The sequence below is a fragment of the Dendrobates tinctorius genome, unplaced genomic scaffold (genome assembly GCF_039654945.1).
Source record: "Dendrobates tinctorius isolate UK_male_01 unplaced genomic scaffold, ASM3965494v1 ptg000126l, whole genome shotgun sequence".
NCBI classification, from domain to species: domain Eukaryota; kingdom Metazoa; phylum Chordata; class Amphibia; order Anura; family Dendrobatidae; genus Dendrobates; species Dendrobates tinctorius.
In genome coordinates, this window is record NW_027361794.1 from 20,253,010 (window position 1) to 20,280,370 (window position 27,361).

General features: G+C 45.3%; 2 protein-coding genes across 3 annotated transcripts in view; both read left to right on the forward strand.

The window, feature by feature from the left end:
• Nucleotides 1-9,828, forward strand: part of LOC141047076 (uncharacterized) — a 43,933-nt gene extending 34,105 nt beyond the window's left edge. Inside the window, exons 2-7 of one of the 2 annotated variants that reach the window (XM_073542018.1) lie at nucleotides 1,542-1,688; nucleotides 1,818-1,997; nucleotides 2,080-2,203; nucleotides 2,287-2,384; nucleotides 2,579-2,669; nucleotides 8,670-9,828. In XM_073542018.1, coding sequence (XP_073398119.1) covers nucleotides 1,611-1,688; nucleotides 1,818-1,997; nucleotides 2,080-2,203; nucleotides 2,287-2,384; nucleotides 2,579-2,669; nucleotides 8,670-9,766 — 1,668 coding nt within the window. In that variant the 5' untranslated portion in view covers nucleotides 1,542-1,610 and the 3' untranslated portion in view covers nucleotides 9,767-9,828. The remainder of the gene's footprint in view (nucleotides 1-1,541; nucleotides 1,689-1,817; nucleotides 1,998-2,079; nucleotides 2,204-2,286; nucleotides 2,385-2,578; nucleotides 2,670-8,669) is intronic. The other variant, XM_073542019.1, reaches the window with a different exon arrangement.
• LOC141047073 (uncharacterized) overlaps nucleotides 1-27,361 on the forward strand; it is a 503,490-nt gene that overhangs the window by 389,037 nt on the left and 87,092 nt on the right. The window lies entirely within an intron of this gene.

Sequence of the window (27,361 nt, forward strand, 5' to 3'; positions counted from 1 at the left end):
GGTTGGCACGTGGATGTAGCAGTGCCGACAGGGTAGGAAGCAGACATGACACAGCGGGGTGCAATTTCCTGATTACAGATGGTATTGGAGCAGGCTAGCCTGGAAGCAACTCAGGGTTCTCTCTCACAGATGGGCTGTGCAGTCTCCTTCCTAGCGCTTGTGTAGTGTGAAGCACTCCAGTACTCAGTTACTTTGAAGTTCCTCCTGTCAGATGTTCCTAGAACTCCCCTTGCACGGCAGACAGCTGTAGCCTCTCTCACTGGGACTCCTCTCTCTCTGAATCCCCGGCTCTCTATCGGTTCTGCTGTTGTGCCTCAAGTCTTAGATGGGAGCAGGGCATTTACAGCCTCCTACTCCTCGGGTATCTGTGGCAGGACCGTTAGTATCCGTACCATCGCGGAGACCCGACTACAGTTCTTGCGCTCTCAAGCTGCCTTCTGCAGCTCAACCTCCAGCTTCTCATTCCACGTCTGCACACTTCACCCTCTGCAGACTAACTAACTCCTACTTCCTCCTGGCCCACAGAGAGCACTCTTCCCCTCAATCCTGGGTCAGAGCTCCCCCTGCTGGCCAGGAGTGGAACTTTGTTGCATGTATGGATTGACTGTGAGAGAGATCCATCATTGCCTCCAAGCCTGGCATTACCATCCCCTGGAGGAAGGCAAAGCCAGTGTGGCGACCATACTCCTGGGGGCACCACACCAGCACTCTGACAGGAATGCACGGCTGCATGTACTTCTATGCTGCCGCACGCTCCGGTCCGAGTGCCGGCGCCAGTGCAGGGTATTGACGTGCGAGTTTCTCATATGTCTGACCCCAGCCTTAGTAATCACTTCACACTGATCAGAGATCTAATAGGTGGATCTATATATATAAAGCAGAAAATGTGTGACTGCCTCACAGTCAGTCTTTTCTATTTGTCCATAGCAACCAATCAGAGCTCAGCTTTCACTTTATATCAGTAGCTTCAATGCTGAAAGCTGCACTCTGGTTGCTATAGGTAACAGAATGATCTTACTGTGAGATAATTCTCATAAAGGCCATTTCTGCAAAAGTGTTTGCTATAATTACAGACTTTACAGCGACTTATCAGGTCACCATCCTTAGCTACTATATGGTTGCCGTCCCCTTTAAGAGCAACTCATTGGGTGCTGTACCTCTAAACCTTTAGGACGTTTTGGGCAACAATTTCGTTTTGAAATCAACACACAAACACCCAATTTCTCCTTTATTTCTATAGCGTCTTAATTCTGGGGGTCAAATCTCATGAAGGATGGATATTTTGAGTTTTAATGTTTGCAGTGTTTTTAGTCTGGTGTTAAAGACGGGCCGTGCAAAATTGAATTAAAACCGGGTGACAAGTGTGGTTTTGTATTGCACGGGCTACTACACACAGATTTTCTGCTTTATATATAAAGATGTAAAAAAGAAAACTAAATACTGTAACATAATAAATCTCTTCATATGTTTCCCTTATTATCTCCAGTAATTGTATTACACAGGATTTTTATGATGTTACATCGGCTCATCTTCTCATTCAGGTCTCTACAATATCGGATCCTCTCAGTGAAGCTCTACATAAGAGAATTTTCCTGATTTACCCATCAAGGATGGATATGGACAGAGACAAGATGGCGGAGAGGATATTACACCTCACCCTAGAGATCCTCTTCCGGCTTACTGGAGAGGTGAGAGATTCTGATGACGTCACATTACATCATTCTTATCTATGGGAATAACAGATGGACAGAACTGGAGAGGTGAGGACTCTGGAAATGTCTGTAGTGAGGTTTATTAATGTGTCTCTCCATAACCAGGATTACACAGTAGTGAAGAAGACATCTAGTGAGCGCTGTCAGGACCCTGTGTCTGAGGGATGGGGAAGACCTCTGAGCCCAATCACGAGGCCTCCACCTCACCCCCAGATACATGAGGACATCAATGAGCAGAAGATCCTAGAACTCACCTACAAGATGATTGAGCTGCTGACTGGAGAGGTGACACTGCTGGGAATGCTGGGACATCATACAGTAACACTATGAAGGGATCGGGGGATGACGGTATCATTGTATGTGTCAGGTTCCTATAAGGTGTCAGGATGTCGCTGTCTATTTCTCCATGGAGGAGTGGGAGTATTTAGAAGGACACACAGACGTATACAAGGACATCATAATGGAGGTTCCCCAGCCCCTCACATCACCAGGTAATAGACAGGACTAAATACACATGGCCTATAATTATCTGTATGTAAAGAATGAATTCAGTCCCTGTATGTGTTTCCTCCAGATCTATCCAGTAAGAAGACAACACCAGAGAGATGTCCCCGTCCTCTTCTTCCACAGGACTGTAAACAAGAAGATCCCAATGTTCCTCAGGATCATCAGGTAGATGGAGAGAAGGTGTCATGAGATCTCCCCTATGAAGTGTAGCTGTGAAGGTCTTGTGCTCTGTCTTGTTTTATCCACCAGTATTATATGTTTTATACTTGTGTAATGAGAACGGTGGAGATGGCAGGATTAGAGCTGATCATAGATGTGACTTCTCCATCTGTCTGTGACTTTTACGATATTTATTTCAGGGTGAAGATCTAACCCATATTAATACTACAGAGACATATGCGAAGGGTGATGAGTGGTATAAAGAGGAGATTCCTTCATATGACTACCCAGGTGAGTAGTAACCACTAAATGCAGAGAAGTCACAGATTCTTCTCAGTCACCAGCTGTGGCTGCTTTATCGGTGGTGTAGTCCGACCGTATCACAATCGTGTGATCACCATTTGACCTCAAGACCACAACATTCTCCTCCACCTAAAACTGTTCAAATGACTTTGGGCATTGAAAGCCCTTTTCTATAGAACTTACCACCAGGAGGATCCACCTACCCCCTGGGATTAGGAGTCGCTGACCGTTACCTGCCCAGAACTGTAAACTACAAAGTCAAATGACAGTGTACATAGAATGTGCTGATAAGTTAGAAAATCACTTCAAGAAAAGTATTATGATGGGTCTGTAACCAAAAGCGGAGGGTAATGATGCTGTTGGCTTCCTAGATCCCTGATATCTTATTGGATGAATCCACCTTCTCTCCCTTCTGTGCTGCTGAATGTGCTCATATGGTCCCTACAAGACCAGGTCCAGTCTTTCTGGCCAAATTTTGCTTTTATGATCGACAACATTAAATGTGCAGTGAGGCCAAGTGTGAATTTCTCTACAATAACAACAGAGTTTCAATTTGTATTAAAACAAACTAATTTCAAGGAGGATTGTGATAGAGTACAAGATAAACATTGCACCTGTGCCATGACATATCTCTAAGCTGTGCGTGGGTGATGGCTGTAATATACATTTATTCACTCCTGCAGGAGATGTGTTGGCATGGCTCCAGCCCTGGTTTCATGGATTCACTCCACGTCATAAATGACATGTTTTCGATCCTATGAAATTCAGATTACTGCACAACCTCTCCTGAAATGGGGAGCAGTAATACTTTCTCTGCTCTTGTGGTCAGGACTCATAGTAGCTCCAATGGTCCACCATAAATGATTGCAACTCCGCTTTACTGTTGGAGTTCTCCCCTGATACATATGTTGTTGTTGGAGATGTAACTTTTCACTCTGTCTTTTCTTAGGCTAGTTTCACACTAGCGTTTTGATGCGCTGCGGAGGTTAGCATACATCCACCGGGATGCTCCGCCCACGGGCGCACCTCCTCCGGTCAGCTCCGCCTATGGCCGCAATGCGGCTGCCTGCGTACCCTATCTTTAGCATTGGATACACAGACCGTGCGCAGGTATGCGTTTGCTGCCGCATGCGTCGTTTTGACGGTGCGGCGACCGCACCAAAATGCAACACGTTGCGTTTGTCGCAGGTCGCCACACCATGAAAACGACGCATGCAGTGGCAAACGCATACCTGCACACTTCCTGCGTACCAATGCAAAAGATAGGGTATGCAGGCAGCCGCATGCGACCATAGGCGAAGCTGACCGGAGGAGGTGCGGCCGTGGGCGGAGCTTCCCAGCGGATGTACGCATCCCTCCGCAGCGCATCAAAACGCTAGTGTGAAACAAGCCTAACTGTTCATTCTGTATGATAGTTGTATTGTAGTGGGATCGGCCTGCCTCACTTATGTGAGTCTGTAACTCACTGATAGTCTTAAAAAAAAGCTCTCCATCGCCTCTTCCAAATGTCTAAGATCTAAATTTAAAGGGAACCTGTCAGCAGGATTGTGCACAGTAACCTACAGACACTGTCAGGTCGGTGCCGTTATACTGATTACATTGATACCTGGTGATGAAATCCATCTTGTGGTTGTTGTTTAATCTTTATTTGTAGTTTTCAGTTAATGAGATTCTCGTGCTCTGGGGCGGGGCTGCGGGTGGGGCTGTGGGTGGCCTGTGGTCGGGGCATTATGTGGTGCTCTGCTTATATATTCTTCTGTATTGGCTTATGACAGGTCACTGATCCCTATTTTACATAATGCATACAATAGTGTTTATATTCTTGTTGATAATGCCTATAATATTGTGGCTATTGTGAGGCTTAGAAAAAAAAAATTACATCCAGCAAAATGACACCGGTGGCGCTTGTCTAGTATCATCTATCTCTTACTTATAGATGCTACTGCGCAGGCACCGCCATCACTGGTGATATTTTGCTGGATGTAATTTTTTTCTAAGCCTCACAATAGCCACAATATTATAGGCATTATCAACAATAATATCAACGCTATTATAGGAATTATGTAATAATGAGGGGCAGGTCACTGAGGGATCAGTAACCTGTCATAAGCCAATACAGATCCATATGTAATCAGAGCTCCACATAAAGCCCTGCCCACAGCCCCGCCCCAAAGCACGAGAATCTCATTACCTGAAAACTACAAATACCGATTGTGATGAAACTAGAGTATATCTTAATTGCCCAGATGGCTATGGTTTTGCAGGCCTGGAGGAATTGACTTTGTCTGTATATTTAGCTTGTGGATTTAAGTGTGGATTCTGGTGGGTCAAGAAGACTGACTTGCACAATGATATGCCATGTAACATAGTGTGTGCTTATCTGATGTTTGCTTATATTCTGGAATCAGTTTGTCGACTTTGAATGTAGATAGGGAAAGGCTGTGAGGGTGTACTGAAGGACACTGGGTAATTCTAAAAATGGCTTACCTGCCTCGGGTATAAAAGACCCTGAGACAGAGAGACGGGGTCTCATCTCATCACACAGAGCTACTAGCCGGACATTCTTCTAAACACCCAACGGGTGAGAAACTCTTCAGGATCCCAGCTGAGGATATGTCAGACTTGGCTGAAAGAACACAGGACTGTTCTCGGTTATCTCCCTACGCTAGTCGTGACCTCCTCTCTGTGTGTTATCACAGGTGGAATAGTGACACTGGGAGCTCTGACGTAATATCCACTAGCATCCCGGTGAGTCAGTGGAGGAGTGAGACCCTGTAATGTGCACCATCTTGGGGTAATTGCTGGAATTGTTCTGTTTGCTATTGGGTGTTGTGGTTCAGCAAAGCATGGCCACACTGTTTTACCCTAACCCTGTGTTGTCTGTGTAGTGTTCTGCCCACAGGGAGATAGAGCGGGAACTCAGTGATATGAGCCCTGGTCCATGCAGTCTTGCTAAAGACAGCCAGGCTGGCAGACGAGATCACCCACTAACCCCGTTTCTCCACATCGATTAAACAACAACGACAAGACGGATTTCATCGACCAAGGTATCATTGTAATCAGTATAACTGCGCCGATCTGACAGTGTCTGTAGGTTACTGTGCACAATCCTGCTGACAGGTTCCCTTTAAGACATCTCATCTCTGCACTATCATACACAGTTCTCTTTAAATGCTTAATATTTCTTCTTGAAACTCATCTGACAGAAAATATTGGCCCTTACGATAGTTTAGATTGTAAAGTCACCGGGCCCCATACTCTAATTACCCCAGAGAGGTTTCACCACTAGTTACTCATTTATTACTGATGAAGACTGTTGAGTTTGATCATTTCAGTAGATGTTATTGTCTATAGTCACAGTTTTCGACTACAGTAGTTAGTCTCTAAAATACTTTGATTTGACCTCTTCCCACAGCCAGTTTTGTGTTCCCAATCAGGCCCCATCATTTAAATCTGACGTGTGTCACATTACGTGGTGATAACGTTGGAATTATTCACAAAGAATAATATAAAACAAATGGATCTTACCGATTATTTTCCAAATTTGCACATTACTTATATACTGTTGTACACTACTGTCTGGGGACATGGCAGTGTTCAGAATGGAAGGAGCGCCATTTAGCTATTTTAATGCAGATCTAGCTGGAATAGTTTGCAGACACAATGTATTAGGAGCACTGTTCATGGTCTCCTGGCGGCTCAAAAGATGTCCACCATGAACATGCTTGGCACTATATTCTCTGCTTTCCATATCCCAAGGATTGCCTTGCTCATCGCCCTTTAACACCCTTACATGGATCTGGACTTACAGAGGGACCCCTATGCTTGGACCATGGTGTTACCTGCTATTCTGTGGTGTTAGATGGCAAGAAGAATAGTCAGGTAGCTGGGTCAGAACCAGAAGGATAGAATACAGAATCCGAAGACACAAGAGTAGTCAGTAAACGGGCCACAGTCACAACAGGAAACAAATACACAAGCCGCGAGCTGAGCACAGAAGATTGAACCAGAGGAGAACAACGCTGTATCTGGCAGATTCCGGCCATATGCTTTGAGCTTTAGTAGGGTGTGGTACTTTCCAATTGGCTGAAGTAGGGAGCAGATTACTCCAGCTGGAGAGCAGGAACAGATCCCAGATGAGATTGGACACACCAGATGCAGAAGCCCTAATATAACTAAATGACAGAAAACCAGAACAGTCGAAATCCCCGTAAAGTTTTTCTATTTTATAAATTAATTCACTGAGGGTTATAATCTATAGGAAAGGTGAATATTTTGACTCCACAGCCACTTTCCGGAAATTAACGCAGTGGATGTTGGTGTCATGATCCAGTGTTGGATCTGGCGGTATTAAAAGCACAAAGTGAACTTTTTTTACTTTGGTTAAGTTCAAAGGTGTTTTGACTGTCCCCGGTGGTGGTTGTGGTATTGCACTTTAGGTTTAGGTTAATGTTCACTTTATTATGGATCAGGTGTGACTCCCTATAAAGGTGTGCTCAGGGTGCTCACTCACTGCTGGTGATATTTCTTGCTGAGTTGTTGGAGAGCCTGGTGGAAGGATGGAGCGGGATAGGAGTCCTGCGCAGTCAGCCAGAGAGAATGAGTGCCAGCTAATGGTGTCTGCAGGAAGGACTGGCATGGCTTGGTGGAGTCGCAGTTTATGGTGTCGGCGGGAAGTGCGGGCATGGCTTAGAGGAGTGGCGACTAGGAAGAGAGTTTCATTCAGCATGCTCTACTTGGTTGCTGAGAACTGGACTCGAGCATGCTTGGATTCTTGGCAGAGGCTGGACTCATCTTGGGACTCTGTGTACTGGACTGCTGCAAGTGGTGATGGACTCTGCTCCCAGGCTGCACGATGGTGATGGATCCAGTTATGTGATGGATCAGGGTGGAGGAGAAGACGCACGCAGGTGGTGGGCTCTGTTGCTAGGAGCGCACGCAACAGAGCAAAGCTAAGTGGTGTTTCCCCTGTATTGTCTCTTTCCTCATGTGTGTTATTAGTGCAGTGGTGGGATTAGTCTCCGCACCGACCCATTCCCTAGTGAGGGTTTAGGGTCAGGGTGAGCAAGGGCGTTGAGGCACGCGTGTGGCGACAGGCGAGGAGCCTGTATAGGGAATGTGAGGAGTGCAGGGACACTGGCTCAGGGGAGTGCAGGGGGTCTCCATTTCCCCATTCCCTATCGCAGGGCCCACCATTGTTAAAGTTACCCAGGTTCCCCCCTTATTATTTAAATGCGCCTTACTGGAGGCGGTGTTTCCAGATATATGTATGCATAGCGTGTAATACCTAAATTCGCCAGGTGGAGGCGGCATATCCACCTGCACGTTTTATTATTTTAATGCGCCCCACTGGAGGCGGTGTATCCAGGGTCACGTGTGTTATGGGTTCGCCTTACGGAAACATCTGCGTCCAGACACACGTGACCATGACAGTTGGAGAGTGAAAATTTCACATATGCCATTTTATTACCCAACACACAGTACCCAGATTGTGTTCCAGGAGACACACACCATAAATTAGGCAGATTCTTCTCACTATAATATTGCTAAATACAGGGATCCTAAATGTTGTTTGCGCACACTGCAAGACTCAGAAGTGAGAGTGGATTTTGCTGGATTGGTTTATAGAAACCTTGTTGCTTTTCAATAGCCCTTGAGCCACTAATAGTGTGGGAGCATCAGTTTTTCCATTGACACATGATGGACCCGAGTGGGGACTTTTTTGTGAGAGGAGAATTGGTATTATTATCACCTACATACATTGATTGGTTTCTTTTTATTCAATATTTGGGAGGCAGAATAAACAAACCAACACGCGCTACTTGTTCAACCTATAAGGTTTTCTATTAGACTTTGAACTGTCATTGTCTTGGTAAATAAATTTTTTTACGTAAACTGTCCATAAAAATGGTAAGCTAATTAGAAATGTTCAAAAATATAAAACTCAAGGGTATTTTATTAAAAAAATAATAATTATTTTTCTCTTAGCAGATGACTGTACCAGGAGATCAGAGGGACAGCTGACATCTTCAATTTTTAAATCTGATGATCTTGAGATCCTACAAGATACAACTGAAGTGAATACCATTACTCCAGATATACCATCATCCATTCACACCAAAGATCTGTCATCTGATCCTATGGAACAGGTCCCATCTTCTGAGTCATTACCAACTACTAAGGAAAATCAAAGTCACACAAGAGGCATTAAAAAGCAAACTTCTCCTAAAGCAAATAAGTCTTTTTCATGTTCTGAATGTGATAAATGGTTTAACCATAAATCTACTCTTGTTAAGCACCAGAGAATTCACACAGGGGAGAAGCCTTTTTGCTGTTCAGATTGTGGGAAATATTTTGCACGTAAATCAAATTTTGTTATGCACCAGAGAATTCACACAGGGGAGAAGCCTTTTTGCTGTTCAGAATGTGTGAAATATTTTGCACGTAAATCAAATTTTGTTATGCACCAGAGAACTCACACAGGGGAGAAGCCTTTTTCCTGTTCAGAATGTGGGAAATGTTTTAACCAGAAAGCGCATCTGGTTGGCCACCAGAGAACTCACACAGGGGAGAAGCCTTTTTCCTGTTCAGAATGTGGGAAATGTTTTAACCAGAAAGCGCATCTGGATATCCACCAGAGAATTCACACAGGGGAGAAGCCTTTTTTCTGTATAGAATGTGAGAAATGTTTTAAACAGAAAGAGAAACTTATTAGACACCAAAGAATTCACACAGGGGAGAAGCCTTTTTCCTGTTCAGAATGTGGTAAATGTTTTAACCTGAAATCATGTCTTCTTAGTCACCAGAAAGTTCACACAGGGGAGAAGCCTTTTTCCTGTTCAGAATGTGGAAAATGTTTTAGAGAGAAATCATCTCTTCTTAGCCACCAGAGAGCTCACACAGGGGAGAAGCCTTTTTCATGTTCAGAATGTGCAAAATGTTTTAGCGAGAAATCATCTCTTCTTAAACACCAGAGAGCTCACACAGGGAAGCCTTTTTCCTGTTCAGAATGTGGGAAATGTTTTAACTGGAAATCGAGTCTTGTTAGACATAGGAGCAGTCACATAGAGGAGAAGCCTTTTTAATTTTCTTAATGTGGGAAATATTGTATTTGGAAATCAACTGTCAATAAATATCAGCGATGTCACATAGGGGAGAAGCCTTTTTTATGTTCAACTTCAGAATGTTGGAAACTTTTTAACCAAAATTGGATCTTCTTAAAGGGGTTGTCTCTTGTAATTACTCATGTTTGCTGACAAAAGGATAAAACTAAACTTTATTAATTCCAAATGTAAAACTATACCCATAATTCACCCCTGAAGGTTAGTTAGAAGGTGACTAATAGATAAAACGTCTCAGTATATAGGATGAGTTGACGTATACACACTCGCTCTCCAAGCCTCTCATTTCTACGGGTTTCATCGTCCTCACCAAAGGCGACTCATAAGGAAACTTTAATATTGACTAGACAAAAAAATACTAAAATCATGTATCATGTTGTCTGAAACAGTCAGAAAACTAGCCACATATAGGCAGATCCCAGACTTCAAACTATATACTTTGTAAGTTTATAAGTTTCTCCAGTGGCGGTCAGTCAGGAATAGAAAGTACGTGAAAATACAGTATATTTATTATTTTTTCTCCTATAGGGACTGCCCTAGTTTGATATTGTAACAGCTGTCAATTAGTAGTGCAGACAAATTGTCCTAGACTAGACTACGTGTTCAGACGGCCCAATATATACCACTCAGGGAAACCTTACCTGCTCCAAAGATCATTAGCAGCTTATAACTAATGGCCATGCTGCGGTCTGTCAGGGAATGAGTGCAATATCATTATAAAGACTAGGGATCTGTGCATCATAAAGTCTGGGATCTGCCAATATGTGACTAGTTTTCTTACTGTTTCGGATAAAGTGATACATGATTTTAGGGTTTTCTTGTCTAGTCTACCTTGAATATAGGTTAATATTAAATAGTCTCCTGATGAGTCTCCTTTGGTGAGGACGATGAAACCTGTAAAACTGAAAGGCTTGGAGAGTGAGTGTGTATACGTCACCTCACCCTATAAACTGAGGCGTGGGGGAAAATATGTTTTTTCTATTCGTCACCTTCTGACTAACCTTCAGGGGCTGAATTATGGGTATAGTTTTACATTTGGTATTAATAAAGTTAATAAAGGTATAAATATTTATATATATTTTTTTTTTCCCCTCAGTGAACGCATTCCTCATGCTTGGCCTCATTAAAATAAAAACACTCATACTCCGCTGGCGTGCCGGCTCCACTTCAGTGGTGTCGAGACTCCCTGTCCCTGGGCTTATGTGAGGTTCTTACATCACACGAGCCCTGCGCCCAATCAGCGGCAGCTTCACTGTTCCCACCTTCGGACGTATTGAACATCAACAGGAAGCCAGGGCCGCAGCTGCTCTCTGACTGCCTCATGATGCTTGATTTGCCCAAAGGTGGGGACAGCGACTCCAGCACTGATTGGGCACAGGGCTCGCATGACGTAAAAACCTCAAAAGAAACCCAAGAACCCAAGTGCCAACACCACTGAAACGGTGCCGGCACGGGAGGTTCGTATTAGTGTTATTATTTTAACAAGACCAAACATCAGCAATAAGGGGTTGTTCAAGTAGTGGACAGCCTTTTTAGGCTGTGTGCCCACGTTGCGTTTTTAAGCGTTTCCGCAGCGCTTTTAGACACGGGGAATAGAAATGGTGGAATGTAACTGATTAAATGAATAGTTTGTGACGCCACCTGTGGTGTTCGGCAAGGGAGGCGTTAAGCCGACGCTGGATGCAGATCCGCTGGGACTGATGGTATGGTGCAGCAAAGATGTAAAAGCTCCCCACAGGCGAAGCCATAGTCCCAGGGCAGTGTAGATGTGGTTGGCACGGGGATGTAGCGGTGCCGGAAGGGTAGGAAACAGACAAAGACACAGCGGGGTGCAATTTCTGTACCTTTACTTGATAACTGCATTCCAGGGTCCTGATTACAGATGGTACCGGAGCAGGCTAGCCTGGAAGCAACTCAGGGATTCTCTCTCAACAGATGGGCTGTGCAGTCTCCTTCCTAGTGCTTATTTGAATGAATTACTAGCCACTCCTAGTACTCCTAGTACTGAGTTACACTGAAGTTCCTCTCAATTTTCTTCTACTCTCACTCCTCGTATGGCAGACAGCTGTAGCCGCTATTCCTCTCTTGGCTCACTCCGTGCTGTTGTGCCTCCAAGTCTAAGGTGGGGGTAGTGCATTTACAGCCTCCTACTCCTCTGGTGTCTGTTGCAGGATCATTAGTATCCATACAACCGTGGAGACCAGGCTCCAGTTCATGCGCTCTCACTGGAGATGAGCCTTTCCTCTCTGCTCAATCTCCGCGCTTCTCCCACACGTCTGCCCACTTCACCCTCCTCAGACTAACTGACCACTCCTTCCTCTTGGCCCTCAGAGAGCACTGCTCCCCTTAATTCCGGTTCAGAGTCCCCCCTGCTGGCCTGGAGTGGAACTGTGTTGCATGTATAGGTTAACTGCGAGAGAGACCCTTCATTGCCTACAAGCCTGGCATTACCCTCCCTGGAGGAAGGCAAAGCCACTGTGGCAGCCATACTCCTGGGGGCGCCACATTCTCCCCTAGTGCAAGTCAGCACTCCTGGGCTGAACAAAACATGAAAACATATAATACAGTTAACAAGGTGAACAATATAATTGTACAAGATTTGGAAAAAAAAGGAAAAAGTTACAAAAACCAAGAGCTCCAAAAATAGTCCTATGGTGATAAGTCCAGCATCAATGTCCATGGTCCATTCCTGGGCAAACGGTAAACTAATTACAAGGAACATTTTTGACCACACACAGTCCTGTGGTTGAGTGTCCATGAAACAAGGTAAAAAACTGGAAAATTCAGAGGAAACTTACAGGTTACCTATGGGCACAAAACTTGAGAACAGTTACATATATACATACAATTTCAACATTTACATTTATTTATCTATACACGATATCTGATGGGCAGTATACCTTGCGAAATATGGGTAGACCTGCGTACCACTGGTGTGACTGGGGATCCTACTGGGGTAGTATGTAATGTACTGGATACACTACTGATGGTTCTGTGTAGCACAGGGATACTAGATTGTCTAGGAACTCTTAGACTCACCATGGGCACAACAGGTTCACCACTGGCAGGTCGAGGGTTCTCTGGCTCCACTGCTGGTGTGGCATCTGCTGCCTGATTTTCCTGATCCTCAGGATTTTCTTGAGTCACTTCTTCCTGTGCTACCAATTGGGGAAATGTCAACACAGGCACCACTATTGCATCATTTACTTTAGTCCAATTAGCAGGGAATTCTCCAAGTATGTTGCTGACCTTTTCTTCCTCTATGGGTTGGATGTTATCTTGTTCTTCCATTCTTTCTCTTAACTGGTCAGGGCATAATTTCAAATGATCCCTTGATACGGCTGCTGAGGTTTCTCCTCCATCTTTACTAATGAGGCACACCTTGGTATTGTCGAAATTTGAGGGTAGAATGGTATAGGGTTCAGCTTCCCATTGGTCATCCAATTTATGCAGTCTTCTTTTCCTCTTGAGGACTTGTTCTCCTGGTGACAAGGGAACTGCAGGAGCATGCTGGTTGTAGTGCCTTTCTTGTTTTTGCCTTGCCTGATCTATACTCTTCTCCACACACTCTTGTACTCTTCTGTTCTGTTGCTGCCTCTCTGTGTCCCAGTCAGCATCTGGTGACGTCACCTCAGGTGTAAGGACTCCCATGTCCAAATCAATAGGCAGTTTACAAGGCCTCGCTCTCATTAGCTAGGCTGGGGTGCAGTTGGTGGAATTCACAGGAATGTGGTTGTAGAGGTCTACCAGATCTGGCAACTTTTCTGGCCACAGATTCCTCTCCTCCAAAGGCAAGGTCTTCCGTAGGTCAATCACTACCTGGTTCATCGTCTCACACATGCCATTAGTCTGTGGGTGGTACGGTATTGTCCGGATCTTCTTACAACCATACAAGTTACAGAATTCCTGGAACACTTCTGCCTCGAAAGCTCGACCTTGATCTGTAAGCACTTGCTCAGGATATCCATGTGGTCTACAGAAGTGCTGTTGAAAGGCTTTGGCTGCTGTCCTAGCTGTTTGATCTTTGACAGGCACAACTACCAGGAATCTTGAGTAGTGGTCCACGATGGTAAGAGCATAGATGTAGCCCGACCGGCTTGGAGCCAGCTTCACATGGTCCAGGGCTACAAACTCGAGGGGCTGTTTGGTTACTATTGGCTGTAGAGGAATCTCTGGCTGTTTCGATCCTTTCTGCGCAGGTTACATTGTCCACACTCTCGGCACCACTTTTCAATGGCTTTCCTCATACTAGCCCAGTAGAATCTCTCCTGGAGCAATGCTTCCAACTTCTTCCATCCGAAGTGTCCAGCCCCATTGTGGTATGCTTCCAAGACCATTGATGCCTCTCTCTTTGGGACTACTACCTGCCAGACCAGCTCATGAGTGCGGGCATTGATACTCCTCCGACACAGCTTTCCTTCATAGATGAACAGCCGACCTCTTTCCTTCCACAACTGCTGGGTTTCTTCAGGAGCATCCGACTCTGGGCGTGAGTCAGCTTGTGACAGTAGCTCCTTCACCAGGCGGACTGCGGGGTCATCTTCCTGAGTTTCTGCCCAGTCATGATGGGGCAATGGATTTAGGGTGACCTCTTTCAAGCCAGACCTTCTGTTTCTCACTCCTTTAGCACGTTGGGCCGCCAGTGGCCAGTGCAAGGGAGGTAAGTCTACTACTTCAAGAGCCTCAGGGTCTTCTCCTGCATCTGGCAGATTAGGCATTCTGGACAGCGCATCAGCATTCTTGTGCACCACTCGGTACTTGATGGTAAATTCATAGTTAGACAGCCGAGCCATCCATCACTGCTCCTGTGCACCTAGCTTTGCAGTTTCCAAGTGAGTCAATGGGTTGTTGTCCGTGAAGATGGTAAACTTGGCTGAAGCTAGGTAATGCTTGAACCTTTCAGTCACAGCCCAGACTATGGCGAGGAAATCCAGCTTGAAGGAACTATAGTTGTCAGAGTTCCTTTCAGTGGGACGAAGCTTCCTGCTGGTGTAGTAGATCACTCTTTCTTTGCCATTCTGTACCTGCGACAGTACTGCTCCCAGGCCCACGTTGTTGGCATCAGTATACAACACAAAGGGCTTGTCATAATCTGGGTAGGCCAGAACTTCATCTCCTGTGAGAGCCATCTTCAGTCGGGTGAAGGATCTCTCCAACTCCTCAGTCCATTCAAATGTGGAATTCTTCTGTTTGGCTTTCTTAGACTGTCCCACCAGAAGATTTTGCATAGGAGTGGCTATTTCAGTGAAGCCTTTGATGAATCTTCGGTAGTAACCTACCAGTCCAAGAAATTGGCGTACTTCATGGAGTTTACTGGGCTTCGGCCAGTCCCGGATGACTGTGACTTTGTCCGGATCTGGTGCCACACCTTCTGCACTCACCACATGTCCGAGGTACTGTACCTTGGGCTTCAGGAGGTGGCATTTGGAAGGCTTCACTTTCAGGCCAAAATTGGACAAGGCTTCAAACACCTCAGCCAGGTGTTCCAGATGGTCCTCTTACGTCTTGGAGAAGACAATGATATCATCAAGGTACAACAGGACTGTCTCAAAGTTCATGTGTCCCAGGCAGCACTCCATCAGCCGTTGAAATGTTCCTGGGGCGGTGCAGAGCCTGAATGGCATATAGTTGAACTCACAGAGACCCATTGGGGTGGTAAATACTGTTTTCTCCTTGTCTGCCTCTGCCACGGGAACCTGCCAATACCCATTAGTGAGATCTAAGGTGGAAAAGTAGTTAGCAGTTTTAAGTGCAGCTAATGTTCAATTCTAGGTAATGGGTAGACATCTTTATGTGTAATGCTGTTAATTTTCCTGTAATCAACACACATTCTCATGGTACCATCCTTTCTTTACAAAAACTATTGGAGCTGCCCAGGGGCTACAACTGTCTCTGATAACCTCTGCTTCCTTCATCTCTCTCAACATACCTTTAGCACATTGGTATTGTGTTGGGGGGTATATGCTGGTACCTTTCCTTTATGGGTGGATGATCTCCAGTGGGGATATGATAGTAACATAGTTATTAAGGTTGAAGGGAGACTTTAAGTCCATCTAGTTCAACCCATATCCTATCCTAACTTGCCCTAACATGTTGATCCAGAGGAAGGCAAAAAAAACCCATGTGGCAACAGTAAGCTTCACATTGGGGAAAAAAATTCCTTCCCGACTCCACATACGGCAATCAGACTAGCTCCCTGGATCAACGCAATATTAAGGAGACTAGTGTATATACCCTGTAATATTATACTTTTCAAGAAAGGCATTCAGTCCCTTCTTAAATTTTAGTAGTGAATCACTCATTACAACATCATATGGCAGAGAGTTCCATAGTCTCACTGCTCTTACAGTAAAGAATCCGCGTCTGTGAGTATGCTTAAACCTTCTTTCCTCCAGACGTAGAGGATGCCCCCTTGTCCCCGTCACAGGTCTAAAGGTAAAAAGATCATTAGAAAGGTCTTTGTATTGTCCCCACATATATTTATACATTGTAATAAGATCACCCCTAAGCCTTCGATTCTCCAAACTAAATAACCCCAAGTGTAATAACCTGTCTTGGTATTGCAGACCCCCTAGTTCCCTAATAACCTTGGTCGCTCTTCTCTGCACCCGCTCCAGTTCAGCTATGTCTTTCTTATACACCGGAGACCAGAACTGTACACAGTATTCTAAGTGTGGTCGCACTAGTGACTTATATAGAGGTAAAATTATGTTCTCCTCATGAGCATCTATGCCTCTTTTAATGCATCCCATTATTTTATTTGCCTTTGCAGCAGCTGCTTGACTCTGGCCACTAAATGTGAGTTTGTCGTCCACCCATACACCCAGGTCTTTTTCAGTGACTGTTTTGCCCAGTGTTTTACAATTAAGCACATAATTATACAACTTGTTCGTTCTACCCAAGTGCATGACCTTACATTTATCCCCATTAAAGCTCATTTGCCATTTATCAGCCCAAGCTTCTAGTTTACATAAATCCTCCTGTAATATAAAATTGTCCTCCTCTGTATTAATTACCCTGCAGAGTTTAGTGTCATCTGCAAATATTGAAATTCTACTCTCTATGCCCCCTACAAGGTCATTAATAAATATGTTAAAAAGAAGCGGGCCCAAAACTGACCCCTGTGGTACCCCACTGCTAACCGTGACCCAGTCCGAGTGTGTTCCATTAATAACCACCCTTTGTTTCCTATCCCTGAGCCAGGTCTTAACCCACCTACACATATTTTCCCCTATCCCCATTGTTCTCATTTTATGTATCAACCTTTTGTGTGGCACCGTATCAAAAGCTTTTGAAAAGTCCATGTACACCACGTCCACTGCATTCCCTTGGTCCAGTCCGGAACTTACCTCTTCATAAAAGCTTACCAGATTAGTCTGACAGGAACGGTCTCTTGTAAACCCATGTTGATATTGGGTCATAAGGTTATTCTTCTCCAGATACTCCAGTATAGTATCTCTTAGAAAACCCTCCAGGATTTTACCCACAGTTGAGGTTAAACTTACTGGCCTATAATTTCCAAGTTCAGTTTTTGTCCCCTTTTTGAATATTGGCACCACATTTGCTATACGCCAGTCCTGTGGTACAGACCCTGTTATTATGGAATCTTTAAAGATTAAAAATAATGGTCTATCTATGACTGTGCTTAATTCCTGCAGTACTCGGGGGTGTATCCCATCCGGGCCCGGGGATTTGTCAATTTTAGTGATTTGTAGACGCCGCCGTACTTCCTGCTGGGTTAAGCAGGTGACATTTAATGGAGAATTTTTATCCCTGATCATGTTATCCGTCATGGGATTTTCTTGTGTAAATACTGTTGAAAAAAAGTCATTTAGCATATTGGCTTTTTCCTCATCCTCATCCACCATTTCACCCAGACTATTTTTAAGGGGGCCAACACTATCATTTTTTAGCTTCTTACTATTTATGTAGTTAAAGAATATTTTGGGATTATTTTTACTTTCTCTGGCAATGAGTCTCTCTGACTCAATCTTTGCTGTCTTGATTTGCTTTTTACAGAATTTATTTAATCTTCTGTATTTATTTAATGCCTCATCACTACCTACTTGCTTTAATTCTCTAAATGCTTTATTTTTATCTCTTATTGCGCCCCTTACAGCTCTATTTAGCCATAGTGGTTTCCTCCTATTTCTCGCATATTTATTCCCATACGGTATATATTGTGCACAGGTCCTATTCAGGATGCTAATAAACGTCTCCCATTTTCTTTGTGTATTTTTATGTCTCAGGATATCGTCCCAGTTAATTGCACCAAGATCATCTCTCATCCGTTGGAAATTTGCCTTCCTGAAGTTTAGTGTCCTTGTAACCCCTCTACTACACATCTTATTAAAGGACACATGAAAACTTATTAATTTGTGATCACTATTGCCCAAGTGACCCTCAACCCTTACATTTGATATGCGGTCTGGCCTGTTGGTTAATGTTAGGTCTAGCAGTGCCCCCCCTCTTGTTGGGTCCTGAACCAGTTGTGAAAGGTAATTGTCTCTCATCGTTGTCAGAAACCTATTACCTTTGCTGGAACTGCAGGTTTCGGTTCCCCAATGTATTTCAGGGTAGTTGAAGTCCCCCATAATAATGACTTCTCCTTGAGTCGCTGCTTCATCTATTTGCTTTATGAGGATATTCTCTGTAGCTTCCATTATTTTTGGAGATTTATAACAAACCCCTATCAGTAATTTATTATTTTTCCCCCCTCCCCTTATCTCTACCCACAGGGACTCTACATTTTCATTAGATTCATATATATTATCACGAAGGATGGGTTTTAAGGATGATTTTACATATAAACACACCTCCCCCTCGCTTATTTGTACGGTCATTTCTGAACAGACTATAGCCCTGTAAATTAACCGCCCAGTCATGGCTCTCGTCCAGCCATGTCTCAGATATCCCCACCATGTCATAATTATGCTCCAACAACATTAACTCCAATTCCTCCATTTTGTTGGCGAGACTTCTGGCATTAGTATACATGCACTTTATGTATCTCTCTGTACCTCTATTCTTTCTTAAATTATTAACTGTTCTAACCCCACCCCCCATGCCACCTCCACCCCCAATGTCATTATTTGTGCCCAGGTCTCTATCTGCACTGTCTTCCCCTCCTATAAAAGGAATACCCTCCCCCCCGTCCCTAGTTTAAACACTCCTCCAACCTTCTAGCCATTTTCTCCCCCAGCACAGCTGCACCCTCCCCATTGAGGTGCAGCCCGTCCCTAGTGTAGAACCTGTAGCCAACTGAGAAGTCGGCCCAGTTCTGCAGGAACCCAAACCCCTCCTTCCTACACCAATTCCTGAGCCACTTATTAACCTCCCTAATCTCCCGTTGCCTCTCTGGCGTGGCACGTGGTACAGGAAGTATTTTCGAAAATACCACCTTGGAGGTCCTTGCTTTAAGCTTACAGCCTAATTCCCTGAAATCATCTTTAAGGACCTTCCACCTACCTCTAACTTTGTCATTTGTGCCAATGTGCACCATGACCGCTGGATCCTCTCCAGCCCCTCCCAGTAATCTGTCAACCCGATCAGCGATGTGTCGGACTCGAGCGCCAGGTAGGCAGCACACCGTTCGATGATCCCTGTCTTTGTGACAGATTGCCCTATCTGTTCCCCTAATAATTGAGTCTCCCACTACCAGAACCTGTCTGGCCTGCCCTGCTCTCCTATTTCCCCCCTTACTGGAGCAGACACTCCTCCGGCTTTCAGAGGACATGCCTTGCTGCAGCAGTGCTACTCCTGCACTAACACTCCCCTCATCTGCCAACTTAGAAAACTTATTGGGGTGTGCCAGATCAGGACTAGCCTCCCTGGTGCTCTTCCCTCTACCCCACCTTCTAACTGTCACCCAGCTAGCTGCTTCATTGTCCTGCAGCTCCAACCTAGCATCCCCCCCTCATCTATCCCATTGAGCGTCTGCTCAGTGAGCAGAAGACTCCTTTCCATATTGTCTATGGATCTCAGTGTTGCCAGCTGCACATTTAGATCCAGTATCTGGGCTTCCAAATGCACAACGTGCTCACATCTTGCACAGCAGTATGCACCCTCGACCGGCTGTTCAAGGATTTCATACATGCGGCAAGACATGCACTGGATGGCATTGGCAATAGTGGAGCACATCCTAATGGGGATTGCACCAGACAATAAGATAAGCAAAAATAAAAAAAAAATAAAAAAAGTATTAATATAACAGCAATTCAGTAAGACCTCCCTTGGAAACTCCCTGAATCTAAAGTCACTGAATTTCAAGTCACACACTTGCCATAGTTCGCACTTACGCTCAGGTCACACTCAGCTCGTTCACACTCGCTCAGGAAGAAGATTTAAAAGAGTTTTGTTTTTTTTTCCCCTTTTACCAGCACACCACCTTGCTGCTCAATGCACTTCCAAAAGGAAGTTGAACCCCTTTTGCCTGCCCAAAATCTAGTGGGTGCTTGCTGAATACCCGCTCATATTCTTGTGTCACTCGGTAAACCCCATTTTTCTGGTATGAAGGTGTAGAGTCAGTCCCCACCTGCAGTTGCTGGCACCACTCCTCTAGCTGCTTTCCAGAGCCATTGTCCTCCACCTGGTCAGATGAGACCAAGGGCTCTGCTGCCTGCAATGAGTTGTTATTGACAGTGAGCAGATTAGCAACTGTGGCGTACCGAGGTATTGTGGCCTCCTCCTCCCCACAATTCAAGAGGCGAACAGGTACTCTCCCTTTACGTACATCAACTACCCCTCTGGCTGTCAGGACAGTGGGCCTGCTATCAGAGTATACTGGCTCTACCAATGCCTGGTAATCCTTCCCTCTGAGACCTATAGCTGCCCGACACCAAATCAACATTTCACACCTGGGGGGGTATTGCAATGGGGAAAGCATCACTCACTCTGACACTACCGATTTCTCCGCCAGAGAGTTCCACCTGTTGTCTTTGCATCAGGGCTCTGATCTCCTTCTGCAGGACTCGTTGTTCACTGGAACCAGCGGTCTCAGCCACCTGTTGCAACAAGACAATAACCTCGGAAAGACAATTTTCAATTACATTTGTACCAAGAGTCATCATGGGATTACATTCTCGTCGATCAATATCCACAACTATCAGACCTTGAGACTTTAGCTCTACCCGACCCACTTTAACAGTAATCTCTTTACATCCAATCTGCGGCAAAGACTGACCATTACTGGCAACTACTGTCAGTTCATCAGTGGGGCCACGGGTAAGTTCAGAATCAGCCCAATACCGCTTGTAAAGGATATAGGGCATAGTGGTCACCTGGGAGCCAGTGTCCAGCAAAGCGTTCATGGGGATGCCATCAATCACCGCAGGGAGAATCGGTCTCCCTCCAACATACTTGGCTCTCCAGTTCTTTGGGCTGTGTGATCCTATTCCTGGGGGTTGGCCCTCTGCCCCAGGGGTTGCTCGTTTAAATGACAGAATCTTGCAAGATGACCTGCCTTGTAGCAGCGACGACAGATGGGACGTCGGTCCTGGTCATAGCGGTCATTGTTCTTCCCGCGGAGTGTTCTTCCCGCGGGGTTCTCCTCTTCCGGAGCCACGGGACATCCTCTGGACTGGAAGTCAGCTGGATCTTCTCCTTGGAGAACACTTGCAGGGACTGCACGGTTTTAGTAAGTGCAGCCTTACCTTTGGTCAACTCCTGGACCTGAAGACGCAGCTCTTCAGTTGGATCTTTATCCAGAGTCTGTGCATCAGCCTCCATAGGGATGGAAGGGAAAGATGTTGCTTCCTGGTGGTAGGTGATCGCTGGGCCCTTAGGGGGTGCTGGACGGCTGTCAGTGGATTCATGCAGTACCCGAATAGTCCTGTCCTTAAAATCAGCAAAGTCCAGGTCAGGGTCTTGTAGGGTTATGATGCGCAGCTGTGCTCTGTGGTTACTGGATAGGAGTCCTTCAGTGAACTGCTCCTTTAACAGTTTATCTTCCTCCTTCACACTGTCAGGATCAACTTGCTTAACTGCTCGCAGCGCCTCCTGCAGGTTAAGAGCATAGTCCCTTATACTGTCCTGCACTTTCTGTTTACATCCAAAGAACCTCATCTTGATCTCAGCTGCAGTGCGGGTGTCAAAGGTGCTTTTCAGCTTGGCCAAAATCTTTTTGACAGTCTCTTTATCAGTGTCCTGCCAGGTTTTTACTTCTCTCTGTGCTGCACCTGTTAGCTGTCCAATAAGGATGTTCACTTTCTGACTTTCAGATAGAGGGTATACTTCAAACAAACTGCACAGTCTCTCTTTGAATTCACTCAGGGTATGTGACTCCCCTGAATACTGCGGTAACCAGGACACTCCCGGTATGTAGGGCATGGACAGCGGCATTATGGGGACCGCTGCGGTGGGCGCTACTCCTTACGGCGCTGAGGGGTTGTCGGCGGCGTCCACCGCTGCATTGCTGTATGGCGCGGACATTCTCTTCCCCCCTAGTTAACGTTAGCCAGGGCCGGGGGGTTGGGCGAGCTTACAGGCGGCCGCTTCGCAGGCCCGATGCTCTGGGCTGTAGGCCTCAGCTCCTTCCACTTCTCGTGCGCTTTTTCCTCTTCCCGCGCGGGACTTCACTGCTTCGTGCTCTCCGGTAGGCTCCTCCCACGAAGGCCTGCCCCTTTTCTTCCTGCGCGCGCCAATCAGCGGGATAATGACGGCAATGGCGCCAATTTCACACACAGTCTATAGCACACAACAGTCTCTGGCACACAGGACCTGGGGTTACCGGGCTCCGTAATCCTGTTCGTGATGCCAAATTGGGTCGCCCTCCCAGGGCTGTGGGGTACTCGGTACCGTGCCGGTGTCAGCAGGATGTGTCACAGCGGCGGTGACCCGCTCCGTGGCCCTGGGCGCCCAAGTAATGGGGGAATAGAAATGGTGGAATGTAACTGATTAAATGAATAGTTCGTGACGCCACCTGTGGTGTTCGGCAAGGGAGGCGTTAAGCCGACGCTGCATGCAGATCCACTGGGACTGATGGTATGGTGCAGCAAAGATGTAAAAGCTCCCCACAGGCGAAGCCATAGTCCCAGGGCAGTGTAGATGTGGTTGGCATGGGAATGTAGCGGTTCCGGAAGGGTAGGAAACAGACAAAGACACAGCGGGGTGCAATTTCTGTACCTTATCTTGATAAATACAGTCCAGGGTCCTGATTACAGATGGTACTGGAGCAGGCTAGCCTGGAAGCAACTCAGGGATTCTCTCTCAGCAGATGGGCTGTGCAGTCTTTTTACTAGCGCTTATTTGAGTGAAGTACTCCTAGTACTGAGTTACACTGAAGTTCCTCTCAATTCTCTTCTGCTCTCACTCCTCATATGGCAGACAGCTGTAGCCGCTATTCCTCTCTTGGCTCACTCCGTGCTGTTGTGCCTCCGAGTCTTAGATGGGGGTGGTGCATTTACAGTCTCCTACTCCTCTGGTGTCTGTTGCAGGATCATTAGTATCCATACAACCGTGGAGACCAGACTCCAGTTCATGCGCTCTCACTGGAGATGAGCCTTTCCTCTCTGCTCGATCTCCGCGCTTCTCCCACACCTCTGCACACGTCACCCTCCTCAGACTAACTGCCCCTCCTTCCTCTTGGCCCTCAGCACTCCTCCCCTTAATTCCGGTTCAGAGTCCCCCCTGCTGGCCTGGAGTGGAACTGTGTTGCATATATAGGTTAACTGCGAGAGAGACCCTTCATTGCCTCCAAGCCTGGCACTACCCTCCCTGGAGGAAGGCAAAGCCACTGTGGTGGCCTTACTCCTGGGGGCGCCACACATGCATTTTCCCGGGACGAGGGTGTGCGTTTCCGCTCAGTAAAAAATTCTGCTTCAAAAAAGCAACGTGGGCACATAGCCTTAAACATCAAAAATCCCACACAGAGAGAAGTCATTATCATACCTAGAGTGTGAGAAATGAATTACAGGAAAATCGTATTTTGTTGACCTTCAAAAATAACTCAGACGGGGAGAACCTATATATATTATTGACAAATTGTACAAAAACATGATGCGCGTGGCGTGCGTTCAAGGATGGAATATTATATGGGAGTTTTATAGAATAAACCAAATTCCTACAAAAAATAAACGACCCAAAACAAACATTTATCAGTAAAAATAACTCCTCTTTATTACGTAAGGTATAAAACAATTGCACCATTTTCCGATATCCGTCTCATCTCCATTTTTCATAATCTCGGGTTGGGTGTTGGCTTATTTTTTGCGCACCGAACTGATGTTTTTAATGAATACCATTTTGGTGCAGAGACGATCTTTTGATCACCCATTATTGCATTTTATTGCAATGCTGCGGCGACCAAATAAACGTGATTCTGGCGTTTTGACCTTTTTTCTCCTTACGCCATTTAACAATTGGATTAATTCTTTTTTATATTGATAGATCGGGAGATTCTGAATGCGGCGATACCAAATAAGTGTATGTTTGATTTTTTTTTATTTTATTTTGAATGGGGCGAAAGGGGAGTATTTTGAACATTCATATTTTTTTATTTTTTTAATATGTTTAAAACCTTTTTTTTACACTTGGCATTGTGAAGACATACAGCATCATATTGTAATTAACCAGATGACTATTTTTATCAAACCAAGAATAATAGAATGTTATCTGTATGTTGCCTTTCAAATTTAAGTGTTGATTTCTTGTTGGTCAAGAAAACAGACTTTTGTTTGTGTAAGCCTGTAATATTGACTTTGATTGTGCACTTATCCTTCATCACTGGTGATGTTTGCTGATATGCTAATTATGCATTGTGTTATTGAGGCGGTTTGTTGACTTTGAAGCAGAGAGGGAACAACTATGTAAATAGTTTAATCAAGTAATGGTGCTTGATCTCATCTCCACTCTTACCCTATACATAAATACTGAATGAGGGACACTTGTTAATTCTAAAAATAGGTTACATGCCTCTGTATAAAGAGACTGAGAGAGAGAGAAACAGCCAGAGAGAGAGATTCTGCCAAGACATCCATACATCCAAAGATCCAGAGACAGGACAGCAGCCATTTTACATCATTGCTCCATCACGAGGGAAACAGAACTATTCTGTAAGAAAAACAAAGGGGTTTTCGGCCCCGGTTGGAAGGATACAGATCTGCTCCATTGACCACTGCTGAACCATGGATACATTTGGAGAAGCTAGGTTGTGATCCTTAGATCAACTGGCCTTGTACCTTGTATGGACTCAATGGACTGTCATCTTTCTACACTTGTCGTTACCTCCTCTCTGTGTGTGTGCCACAGGGGGAGTAACTGACTTTGGAAGGTGAAGCCAGGATGTTATACTCAGATCAACTGGCCTTGTATGGAGTGAATGGACTGTCCTATACTTGTCGTTACCTCCTCCCTGTGTGCATGTGACAGGTGGGGTAGCGACCCTGGAAGATCTGAAGTCACAGCTGATAGTATCCCGGCGAGTCAGTGGAAGGTTGACACTCTGTAATGTGCACCATCTTGGGTACTTTGCTAGGACTGTTCTTTGTGTTATCTGCCTGTTTTGTGGTTCAATAAAGCATTACTGTTGTGAATTCCCTTGCTCGAAGTTCTGAGCCGAAGCTTCCTCTGCTCCCTCTGGTGGTTACTGAGAGTAGTGGAGCTGGCCAGGTGGATGGAGGTTACCCACCTGATGACAATAATTGGGAACCTGGGATTCCTGGCTGGGAGCATATAATTGAGCTGGCTGCTCTTGGAGGTTGCTGGAGATTTCCTCTGTGTGCATTCAGAGTTCTTTTGTCCCCCTGCCTGATCTGCATGTTCAGCTAAGTGATTCTTTTGCTAATCCTTTGCATCTAATCTTGTTGTGTCTTTTTTTTTGCTTTCTGTTTGCTGCTAGGGTTCAGCGTGCTCCCTGCTGGGGGCAGCACTGGGCCCTGCTTCATATGTTGCAGCTTGTTCAGTCCCCTGTTATGTTAGTATCTTTTTGATTTGCTGCCAGTTTATACCAGAGTGCTGATTTAGCGGGGGTGAGGTTTTTCGTATATCAGAAGTGTTTGACTTTTTCAGGGTTTTGTGCGTGATTGCAGACAGTATCTTTTCTGTCCTGTCCTGTCTAGACAGCTTGGGCCCCCCCATTTGCTCAGTCTGTTCTCCGCCTTTGTTTGTGTCTCATCTTGGCTCATCGACAATATATGTTTGGGGGCTGTCTATTCCTTTGGGGATCTGCTCCGGGGCAGTTTAGATTTCATCTTTCTGTCTTTAGGCTTAGTAAGTCCTCCGGCTGTGACGAAGCATCTAGGGCATCGTAGGAATGATCCACGGCGGCTGCTAGTTGTGTGGATAGGATCAGGGGTCTGCAATCCGCTTAGTTACCAACCTCTCTGGTCTTCTGGTGGCTTAGCCTGTTCCTGCCATCCTCCTCGGTGACCCATTCATAACACATTACCACACTGTTTTACACTCACCTTGTGTTGTCTGAGTATCATAGAATCATAGAATCGTAGAGTTGGAAGGGACCTCCTGGGCCATCTGGTCCAACCCCCTGCTCAAAGCAGGATTCGCTAAATCATCCCAGTCAGATGTCTGTCCAGCCTCTGTTTGAAGACTTCCATTGAAGGAGAACTCACCACTTCTCGTGGCAGCCTGTTCCACTCATTGATCACTCTAACTGTCAAAAAGTTTTTTCTAATATCTAATCTGTGTCTCCTCCCATTCAGTTTCATCCCATTGCTTCTAGTCTTTCCTTGTGCAAATGAGAATAAAGTTGATCCTTCTACAATGTGACAGCCCTTTAGATATTTGTAGACAGCTATTAAGTCTCCTCTCAGTCTTCTCTTTTGCAAACTAAACATTCCCAAATCCTGCAACCTTTCCTCATAAGACAGGGTTTGCAGACCGGTCACCATTCTGGTCGCTCTTTTCTGAACTTGCTCCAGTTTGTTGATGTCTTTTTTAAAATGTGGTGCCCAAAACTGGACACAATATTCCAGATGAGGTCTGACCAAAGAGGAGTAGAGGGAAATAATGACTTCACGTGATCTAGACTGTATGCTTCTGTTAATACATCCTAGAATTGCATTTGCCTTTTTTGCTGCTGCATCACACTGTTGACTCATATTCAGTCTGTGATCTATTAGTATACCCAAGTCTTTTTCACATGTGCTGTCACTTAGCCCTATTCCTCCCACTCTATATATGCTTTTTTCATTTTTATTGCCCAGATGTAGTACTTTGCATTTCTCCCTGTTAAAAACCATTCTGTTAGTTGCTGCCCACTTCTCCAGTTTATTTAAATCTTTTTGAATCCTCTCTCTCTCTTCTCTAGTATTAGCTATCCCTCCTAGCTTTGTGTCATCAGCAAATTTAATCAGTTTACCCTCAATTCCTTCATCTAAATCGTTGATAAAGATGTTGAACAATACAGGGCCCAGGACAGAGCCCTGTGGTACCCCACTTGTGACATTCTTCCAACTGGATGTGCAGCCATTTACGACCACTCTTTGGGTCCGATCACTAAGCCAGTTATGAATCCACCTAACAGTTGCCTTGTCCATTCCATACTTAGTCATTTTTTCAATAAGGATTGTATGAGAGACTTTGTCAAATGCTTTGCTGAAGTCA